General features: G+C 38.9%; 2 protein-coding genes across 4 annotated transcripts; one reads left to right on the forward strand and one right to left on the reverse strand.

Moving 5' to 3' along the window:
- The first annotated feature begins 2799 nt into the window (after positions 1 to 2799).
- Positions 2800 to 5761, forward strand: LOC122078201 (auxin-responsive protein IAA34-like). 3 transcript variants are annotated; one of them, XM_042644088.1, is made up of 5 exons: positions 2800 to 2966; positions 3873 to 3965; positions 4414 to 4659; positions 4851 to 4959; positions 5538 to 5761. In XM_042644088.1, exons 3-5 carry the CDS (start codon positions 4422 to 4424, stop codon positions 5620 to 5622), a joined length of 432 nt encoding a protein of 143 aa, XP_042500022.1. In that variant the 5' UTR covers positions 2800 to 2966; positions 3873 to 3965; positions 4414 to 4421; the 3' UTR covers positions 5623 to 5761. The 3 variants fall into 3 exon arrangements, with proteins under 3 accessions (XP_042500022.1, XP_042500021.1, XP_042500023.1); XM_042644087.1 differs by having other exon boundaries at positions 2800 to 3965; XM_042644089.1 differs by lacking the exons at positions 2800 to 2966; positions 3873 to 3965 and having other exon boundaries at positions 4352 to 4659.
- A 1434-nt stretch (positions 5762 to 7195) lies between these two features.
- On the reverse strand, positions 7196 to 10131 carry LOC122078486 (receptor protein kinase-like protein ZAR1). The gene is made up of 2 exons (XM_042644490.1): positions 8426 to 10131; positions 7196 to 8332 (listed from the first exon to the last, which is right to left on the reverse strand). The coding sequence occupies exons 1-2, from the start codon at positions 9906 to 9908 to the stop codon at positions 7665 to 7667; spliced, it is 2151 nt and encodes a 716-aa protein (XP_042500424.1). The 5' UTR covers positions 9909 to 10131; the 3' UTR covers positions 7196 to 7664.

Here is a 10131-nt window from a genome sequence, read left to right on the forward strand (position 1 = left end):
TCATCTGCTTGTACGTAATAGGTGTAAGCATTATCACTTGTCCTATTTCTTATTATTTAAAGGTCAAAGCTATTTACCTACATGCAGGTGAATGTACGTGCAAATGATTCATTTTCCTCCCTCAAAATAAAAACCATAAAAAGGATTCAAATGGTGAATAGATGATGTTAGGTCCCAAATAAAATCCGCGGCGGAGAATTGTTCATTGTTTGTGATCAGATCTTAACGGTCTAAGTCAAATTGATGGCATTTCTATAAAATGCCAAATAATCACAATCATGTGATCAAGTTGAACCTTTTTGTTCTGTCCTTTGGTGGAAAACATCAAGTTAGTGGGCCCTCACTCCTATATGTGATTTTTTTTTAATGATAAATAAAAAGAAGAAAAAATTTTCCTTCCCCACGCAATGAACATCATCGTGTGGATTGCGGGGACTAGACCCTATATCCAACTCCCCCCACCCCCATCAAGTGACCCTAAGGCCTTGCGGTGAAACATATACCCATTCACCGTGGCTTTGAAAAAACTCAGTCCTTAAAAGAAACATATTTGAATCAAAATAACATCCAAAGTAACATACTAACAGCTCCCTTTCCATGGGAATTACAGACCAAAGATAATCAGGGTTTCAAGAATTGATGAATTGGATCAAGAATTGTCCGATTTAGATTGGAATTGATGGTCTCCGATTCTGATTCGTGACCATTCAAGACGGCTGATTCTTGGATAAAAACCCTAGAAGCATAATTCAATAAATTACCAAAATAAGAAAAAAAAAAGAGAATCGTTTTTGTTGCAAAGGGCATCTCACAAGCAATGGAGGTTGTCCAGTTCATATCAGATTTCAAGTGCTGGCCTAATGACTTCAGAGTATAGGGACAGGTCTCCTAGAACTATTACCATTTCGTAATTCTTAAGCTGGCAAATCTGATACCTGAGTTTCAAACCCATATGAAGAAACCATTGTTTAAACTGATGTGAGGGTGTGGTCTAAGGCTCTAAGCTGGCTCTTTTTCAGTCTGCACTCTGCAGAGCTGGTTTTGCTTGTGTAGAAAACATTTTATCCAGAATCTAGCCAAGACTTATAAGCAAGGTGCGCAAGTTGGGCAAGCTGTAATACTAATAAGATAAAATATGAAAAAAAGTATAGGAAAAAAGATTCCAAAAGAACCATTTAACTAAAATATTAGAAATGTTCGTTTAACTCTTCGTTTCATAGAGACTCATCCATCACTAAAGAACCTCAAACTCAAAGTGAAAACTCATCAAAACACATACAAGTTTCAAAAATACAAATAATCAACTCTATCTTTCTAAATAAAAATATATAACCGTTGGAAAATAACCATCCGAACAAATCCCACACTTGAACTGCATCAGTCAGATCCAAGGATAAAAAAAAACCCGAAATTGGTTTCAGATCAAAATTTTCAATTGATTTTTATCTAGATCGGATCGAAATTGATTAGGATTGATGAAGAATCAATCAGAATTGATTCCAATATACCCTAATCCTAGTTTCTATACATGGATCAGTAATCCAATCCTAAATTTTGAAACGCTAATATGTTAGGTCAGGAGCTACCAACCATGATGACCAAATTGGACCAACCCATTTATTAATGGCTTTTCATAAATAATAACCCTGATGTAGAAAAATTTAAAGAAAGAGACTTAGCTAGCTAGGTTGTTCAATTCATTGGATTGCTTGAGCTTTAAGTCTCAATTATAAGTTTTAACCCTAACATGGCACATTTATTAATCACCATCCAAACTATTTGATTCTTGCGTGTATTAGTTTCTGTCCTTCAATTATTACAAAACCACAATTGATTGTAGAGAAAGAACTTTGACATTTCTATATTAATATGAAACCAGATACAATGCACCGATATTACAGTACATTTAATAGTATAAAGTTTATACATTATCTACATATATTGTAGGGAATAAGTTTTATGTTTAAAATAATTCAGTCTTTTCCCAACTAAATGGACTAAGTTATATGAATCTATGAGAGAATAAAATATTAATTAAAAATAGTAAAAAGAAAGGAATACAACACCACCTCAGAATCTTTGCCTATTATATTCAAGGTTATTAAACTCAGAATTGGGTCGAGTCCAGCCTATTTTGATCCAAAATAGAGTCGGATTAATTCGACCAATTCGATTCTAATTTTTGAATCCCATATTCCATTGGATCTCCGCCATGAAAATTCAAAACAAGAATAAATGTAGACCACAAGTATCACAAACCGTAATAGGATCCTCTTAGGCGTTAGTATGCCTAATGAGGTATTATACTTTACTATTTACCACATGACAGTACGAAGGGTTAGTCCATGTGATGGAGGATTAAAAGAAATAGCTAAAATTATAAAAAATGTCATTTTGTATTTTATATCCATCTCCATTTGATAGTATTTTGATAATTTTACTTCTACTTTGAAGGGAAAGAGATCACTAACTAATCCCTTGACCCTATGCCAATGTGAGGCCAATGAAAGCGCACACACAAGCATCGAACAACAGACGGATTAAGCTTTGATGGGTTAACAAGAAAACAATTGGTCTTTTGGATTAAGCTTTGTAGCTAAAGTTAGAAACAGACAGGTGGTAGCGTTATTCCTATTACTAAAGCTCCCTTAAATTTTGACAAATATGATTCTTTTCTTCTCCCACATCATGAGTCGATAATGATACTTGGCCACAGCTTTGTTCTTTTCAGAGGCATCTGATCTACCAATTTAATATTATCTTATCATGAGAATCCCATTGTAACTGAAGATGTTTATCCTTCTACCTTTTCTCGGGTGGATTCATCTCCCACTATGACCTCTTTGGGGACTGGGGAGAAGATAATAGAATTCTTAGGTTCCATGTGTTTCTTCTACTGCATTATGCATCTGTTGTTAAATATTCCATGCTTTCAGATGAGATATAGAAGGTGGAGGCAAAGAGGGGTGAGTTCCTGTAGGGTGAGACAGGGCAGTGACCCAAACCATTGCCATTACTCTGCTATACCAATTAATAGATTATGAATTTCCCGATTTACATGCTCTCTTTGCCTGCAAGTTCATATGGTTTGAACTTTGAAGGTGCCAGTGTTCTCCACTGGGCCACTGGTAAAGTTCTTGGAAGCTATACTCTAAGAACTGGATCATCACCTCTCTTTCAGCTCCAACACTTTTTAACACTAGACAACTGAACCTCAGACATTATAGGGAAAAGAAAAAAAATTATGGTTCCTGGCTTTGACAGTGTCCATTGTAGTACTTTATGGCCGTTTTCAGGACATTAGATATGGAACACCAGATTAAAAGCTGTTACTCATCTTTTTGGACTTCTCTCAGCTTGTAAGGGAGAGAAAAAGAAAAGGAATGATTTTATTTTTCTGGAAATGGGAATTTTTGAATATTTCCCATTATCTTTGAAGTAGAGTACTTCAAAGTACTATTAAGCCTGTAAGTGCAGTGGTGCCACTGCTTTGTTGATGTGGAGGGTGGATTTTTGAGCTTGCTAGTTGTCTTCTGCTTGTGAGGCTGCCGTCCCTGGGACTGACTGTCAGAAAGTTTTAGAAAATTCTCTATTTTAATAGAAGCAGCCTATAAATTGAGTATAAAATATTATGTGGTTCAGATCACTGTGAACCAAATCTGACTTTAGAACCTCATAAGATATGAAATAGGCACCATTGTTCAGATTTTGTTGGCTGCTTTTGCTTGCAGATTTAGTTGACGCCAAAAGGCTGAAAATCCTTGTTGCCATGTTGGGTTGCAGGATCACTTTGGCCATGCTTTGTTTCTTCTAGTTGCATGTTATGTTCCATCTTATCGTGTGGTTGTGTTCTTGCATGTTCATTGTTGCAGTTGAAGATAGCAAACATGAATGATTGATGATGGGGCGAAGTATCCTGATTGATTTGGCTGTGTCCAATCAGTTTATCCCTCTTCTGCTTTGAGGTTCAGTTCTTCCCTCTTCAAGAGAAGTATATATAAATGGATATAGTGTAGGTCTTCAGATAAAAAAGCTCTGTATTTCTGGTGATATTCTCATGGATTCCAACACTGAAGTTCCAGAGTCCTTCCCAAAGACTTCCTCTCACCCCTCCTTTTTTTACCATCCAACTAAGGAAGAGGATATTGTTGATTTGGACCTAAGCCTTGGAACTCGGCAACCTGAATCTCACAATCCACCAGAATGTTGTATGCTGCCATTTCCTTAATTACTTCCGGAGACTTAGCATGTAACTACTTTGAAGTTATCTTAGGACTGGAAACAAGTCCTCTGTAAAATTCATCTCAATTTGAATTCAGTACTATCAGTTTAATAGCAGTAGTAGTGGTAAAAGTAGATATAGTAGTGATGCTAGTTGCAGTGAGTGCTAACTAAAGTTTGTATTTGGATCAGTTACTCCAATGGACTACATCAACATGATGAGTTGGCCAGACCTAAGTTCATGTGCCAGAATCATGAACTTGGAACTTCCGATGACAACACCAGGAGGTTGTAACTATGAAATAGAGGGAGTGCAGAGCAAGGAAAGATGGGCTTACGTGAAGGTAAACATGGAGGGGGTGGTCGTTGGCAGGAAGGTTTGCATGCTTGACCATTGCAGTTACTCTAGTCTTGCACTTCAATTGGAAGACATGTTTGGTAGGTGTTTGGAATCCCAGAAAACTTTGTCCTTTTTTTGGCTGTGTTTAGTATGCATTCTCAGAATAGATTCTGGGTTTAGAATGCATTCTGAAACACGATTCTTCTCTATTTTCTATATTCCGAGCATGCATACCAAACAGTCTTAGTTGAGTTGAATTATGGAATTGACATTTGATGGTCATTTTCAGGTGGCCACTGTGTATCAGGATTGCAATTGTTCAAGGCCGCGTCTGAATTTTTGGTTTTGTATAAGGACATAAACGAGAATTGGAGGACTGTAGGTGATGTTACCTGGAAGTAAGTTCTTCATGTTCATCAATTTCTTGTCTGTAGAAGTTGAATTTCATTTAGGTTATGATTTTCATTTGGTGCATTAGTTTCCTAACTGTTCTCACCATGGGAAGTGGGGGGATTGCCAGAATATTTCTTCATTTGAAAATTCTAACTCAAACCAGTTTAAGGTCACTAACTATGGTGTCACTGGCAGCCATGAGCTGGTTAGGGAGCTACTGGACATGGCTGCCAGCATTTTGACAATCTGGAAGCAGAATTCATAGTTGGGTTCTGACTAATGAACCAAACAGTCAAGAGGATCTAATTTTCCTAAATGACATGCATGGACATTATATTTAGAGGTATATTTAGCACATTATAAGGCTGAAACTATAGAGATATGACCACATGAATGTGGAGACTATGAATCAGTGAACCGTAGAACAGCATCAATCCAAAAACTCTTTTGGAGAGAAGGAAAGAAAGAGCTTTTTCTTGTTAAATAACAGATGGGTTATAAATTCCTGTATTCAGCATTGTTCATTATGGTTATGATCAAGTGTTACTGATCTTGATTGGTTTATTTCTATTTATTTTGCTAGGGAATTTGTGAACTGCGTGAGGAGGCTAAGGATTGCACGAAAGGATGAAGCCATTTTCCCCTTCTCAGCTTCTTTACTTTCCTAACTATATGTTCTTAGCTTTTCTCTCCATGAAGAAGCCAAGAAGTGCAGGAATAGGAAGAAGCTCAAGTAAATTTATGTTAAGATGCATTTATATTTGCATAACCCTAGTTTTCAACGTTGAAACAGGAATCAAACTTAAAGTTTTGACTGGTCAGATTGTATGTACTTATAAAATTTAACTAAAAATTTGCACAAAAAAAAAGAAAAAAAAATTCCATCAAACCCAACCGGGCAAGTCTAGGGATTAAAATATTGGTCCCAGCTGATTCCAATTTGGATTGGATTGAATCTATCAAGCCGATTTGATTGGCCCGATCCACTTTTTGCCAATCCTACAGAAACTTGTCTAGTTGCCTGCCTTGAAGGCTAGGCCACAAAACAGTAAATAAGCATTAAATTTTGCTTAGTGCCATTATCAAGCTGCATGCTTATGGGCTCATGGGAGGGCTAGAAAACCCGTGAATCCTCCATTGTTAAGACATTCTTTACAGAAGTTGAAGATCATTACATCAGAGACCAAAAAACAATAAGGTACGAAACAAAAGATTTGGTTATTTCAATGTGGGAAGATCCAAAGAGGGTTAAAAAAATATCCTTTCACACAAAGTCACATGTGAAGTTACAGTTTGTGGGGGGGGGGGGATCTATCATCTATGACCTCCATGAAAGAGTCAAAGGTCCAAAAGACAATACAAGCCACAACTAGGTGATAAGTTATAGCAGATCAATTATTAGCTCTAATGAATTATAGGGAACAAGAAAACAGGGATATATGGTTCCAGCCTTTCAGGGTAATAAGTAATGATAAAAATTCATTCATGTGTTCCGACAAAAGACCATCAAGGGCAGACCTTAAAGGGATACACATTGTGATAGCACACCGCCCATAAACCAACAAACACAACCAAAGGGATATAATCTCTAATGTTTCCAATGAAGGGGACCTCATTTTTGTTCTTGGTTTTTCTATCTACAATCCTTCATGGTAACCCTTTTGACTGTTAGGAGGCTGATCTGTTAATTGACAATGTCAAATGCTAATTGACTGAAACTTCACTGTAAGGTACAAGTTTTTTTGAAAAATATTAGTGTCCTGTACATAAGAGAAGTATGTGCTTCAGAAGAGCAATTCAGGGATCTTGCAGAGGTTGTGGGAGGGTCCATTCCAAAAACTTCAAGCATCAAGTGAGCATACCTAGCCTCTTAGATGAAGGCACTAAGGACCTGAACAAATCAATGTAAAACTATAACTCTATAACTTGCTCACACATAATGAGGTCGGAGAGCTGTAAGTCTAGCTCAATTAATCACAGGCTTTGAGTCAGACACATCTGATGATGATACATAGGAGTTCTTCGGGTGTTGGAGGGTCCAAACCTGAAACCTTAAGACATTAAATAGAGAAATTGATGCGGGACAAATAACTGACAACATGGGAAAGATAACAAAGAGACCTCGCCTCATGTGGAGGGTGTAATCCAAAACCTTAAAGTGTTAAGTGGAGAGAACTCCTCAATAAAATAAACTTCCATGGAAAATTCTCCAACATATTTACTGTCCTTGCAAACAATTCATTTAAATTAAACCAAAAATTTCCATTTAATTAAACCAATTACAACACCCATATAAAACAAAGCAAACTTTGATGGAAAATCCACTCCCCTAATTCCCCCTCCCCAACCAATTACAACACCCATATTAAACAAAGTAAACTTTGATGGAAAATCCACTCCCCCATTTCCCCGACGAGAGAAATAAATTTTAATTGACAAATAATTTAATATTCATGAGCAGAATTGCTTGTTCTTCACTACCAAACCTTATCCCAATGGGGAATAAAAATCCCTTAAAGAGGATAGGATTCATGAGCAGAATGGCCTGATATTCATTTTATTCTCTCTTCTCTACATCCCTTCTCCCCAGTTGTTCTAACTGAAATGGAAGATGATGTTTTCTCCAGCCCTGACTGACATTTTCTCCAGAGTATTAAATCATCCTGCTCCTGAATATCAAATTTCATGTTCATGGGCCAATTGGGTTTTCTCAATCCGTAGAGGTGGTCAATTTATCCAAAGCATCTGAGACATATCTCATTGAAGGTCTCCTATCAGGACTCGTCTGAACGCAAGCCAGAGCAATTTTCAGCGCTGCAACTATCTCTTCTTCCCAGCTGCCAGATTCTCCAGCCAAAAAAGGATCCAAGACATCTGAAAGTGGCTTCTTCTCCTCGATACATAGTTGTATCCACCGAACCAGATCCATTTCTGATGTGCCCACTTGAACCATTGGTGATCTTCCAGTGATCATTTCGAGTAAAATCACCCCATATGAGTAAACATCCCACTTCTGTGATGGCTTCACAATTTTCAGCGCTTCAGGAGCTTGATAACAAGATCCTGAACTTATGGTTGGACCAACTGTAATAACTTCAGATGCTGCACTCTGTTGTTGCCATGGTTTCTCCGAAGCTATCCGATTGGACTGCAGCGTAGGGGAAGCTCCAGCTATATTGGCGAGGCGCCCCAGTCCAAAATCAGCAATGTGAGGCTCCAGGTTCTGTCCGAGCAGTATATTGTTTGGCTTCAGATCGCCATGGACATACTTTTTGGGGCTAAATTCATGCAGATAAGCTAGACCTTTCGCTATTCCTCTCATGATTCTGAGTCTAACAGACCACCTAAGAGGTGTAAACGATGGCATCCCAGCCTTCCCTGAGAAGATTAAGAGCCCATAACATCAATGTAAGAAACAAAGAAAACTAATATTCCAAGAAATGAAGGAGATTTGAAGTTGGGTTAACTTACCATGAATAGCAGAGGCAAGGTTGCCGTTGGGTACGAAATCATAGATGAGTAGCTTCTCATCCACAGACCAGTAATAGGCTCTAAGAGTTGCAATGTTGGGATGCCTGAGCTTCCCTATGGCTTCTACTTCAGTCTGAAATTCCTTAAACCTCTGAGAACCTCCTTCACCCAATCTCCTCACAGCTAAGGTAAGCCCATTTTCAAGCACTACTTTATACACAATCCCTATTCCACTCTTACCCAGAACAAAGGCAGATGCCTTCAGAAGCTCATCCAGATCGAATCCCAACTGCATATCCAATGGCACAAGATCATGCTGCTCCACAGTTTCTGATAGAGTCTCAGACTCATCTTTCCTAAAACAAAAACACTCTTTTCTCCCCACCTTTGATCCCTTCTCAAAATTACTACCGGAGTCATCCTTACCCTTACTACAATCACAGACTTTCCGGTAACAGTAAGTGAACAATACCCCAATGAAGCAAATGCCAACTATATTACTCGCCACAATTGCAATCACTGCACTCTTACTCAGGCCTCTGCTCTTCCCGCTCTTGTCAGAGCCATCGTCTGGAGTCAAAGAGGGGTAGTTAGTGGGGATGAAGGGGTACGAGGGAGGAGCAACGACACCGGCAGCGTCTGAACAGGGGTCCTTTAATGGTGGCCCACAGAGCCCTGGGTTCCCAATGAATGCCGTTGGTCCTCTGTTCACAAGAGCACCACTCTGAGGTATCGGCCCGCTTAGATTGTTGTAAGAAAGATCAATGTAAACCTTCTCCGGGAGATTCCCAAGGCTGGGTGGGATTGAACCACTGAACAAATTATGAGACAGATCAACAGTTCCTTGCAAGCTGGAAAGATTGCCCATATCGCTAGGAATGGAACCGTTCATTTTATTGGAAGAGAGATCCAATTTTTGCAGAGAAATCAGAGCAGTACCAAACCCAGATGGCAAAGAACCGGTCAAATTGTTTTTGCTGAGATCGAGATACTTCAATCTCTTGCATTGAATTAACGAAGAGGGTAGCGACCCATTCAAGAAGTTGTAAGACAAATCTAAGGTCTGAAGGTAACTGAGCTTGCCAACATCGGGAGGGATAGACCCAGATATGGCATTCCCAACAAGAACTAAACTTTGGAGTCCCTGCGCATCAAACAGGCCAGCGGGCAAGCTCCCATAGAACTTATTGTTCCTCAGATTGACATGCCGAAGCGCAGTGAGGGATCCAAGAGCAGAAGGAAGAAACCCAACAAGCTTCTTCTTAGGAATGCTAATAGAAAAAACTTTACCTTCATTGCATTGAATCCCATTCCATGAACAAGGGTCGTTATCAGAGGAGTTCCAGTTATCCAAGGACCTCTCTGGGTCATCCCCAACGGACTGTTTGAGTGACAAAAGAGCAACACCTTCCTCATTCAAAGAGCACACAAGAACAGCCGAGTTGCAGAGAAGAAGAAACAACCAAACAAGAGCCAGAATCATTATTGCGAAGTCTGCAATCCGGAAATTGCAGAGTACTAAGTGTAGAAATGAGCGTGAACAAACCTTGAAACGATGAAGGAAGAAGAGAGGTTTAGATTATAATTTTTCTGGAAGTTTTGACACCAACGAGGAGGTGTTTGGACTTTGGACTACAGTTTGGAGAGAAGTGTTTCAGAATGGGAAAGCGTTCCAGCTTTGCAGAGGCTGAGCACTGGAAAGATTA

The sequence above is a fragment of the Macadamia integrifolia genome, chromosome 5, assembly GCF_013358625.1.
Source record: "Macadamia integrifolia cultivar HAES 741 chromosome 5, SCU_Mint_v3, whole genome shotgun sequence".
Classification (NCBI taxonomy): Eukaryota; Viridiplantae; Streptophyta; class Magnoliopsida; order Proteales; family Proteaceae; genus Macadamia; species Macadamia integrifolia.

Coding starts and splice junctions, on each gene's coding strand:
- LOC122078201 (XM_042644087.1), top strand. CDS start 4,422: ATGGACTACATCAACATGATGAGTTGGCCAGACCTAAGTTCATGTGCC. Junction 4,660..4,850: donor TCAATTGGAAGACATGTTTG/GTAGGTGTTTGG, acceptor GGTCATTTTCAG/GTGGCCACTGTGTATCAGGA. Junction 4,960..5,537: donor GTAGGTGATGTTACCTGGAA/GTAAGTTCTTCA, acceptor TTATTTTGCTAG/GGAATTTGTGAACTGCGTGA.
- LOC122078486 (XM_042644490.1), bottom strand. CDS start 9,908: ATGATTCTGGCTCTTGTTTGGTTGTTTCTTCTTCTCTGCAACTCGGCT. Junction 8,333..8,425: donor CCTTGCCTCTGCTATTCATG/GTAAGTTAACCC, acceptor TAATCTTCTCAG/GGAAGGCTGGGATGCCATCG.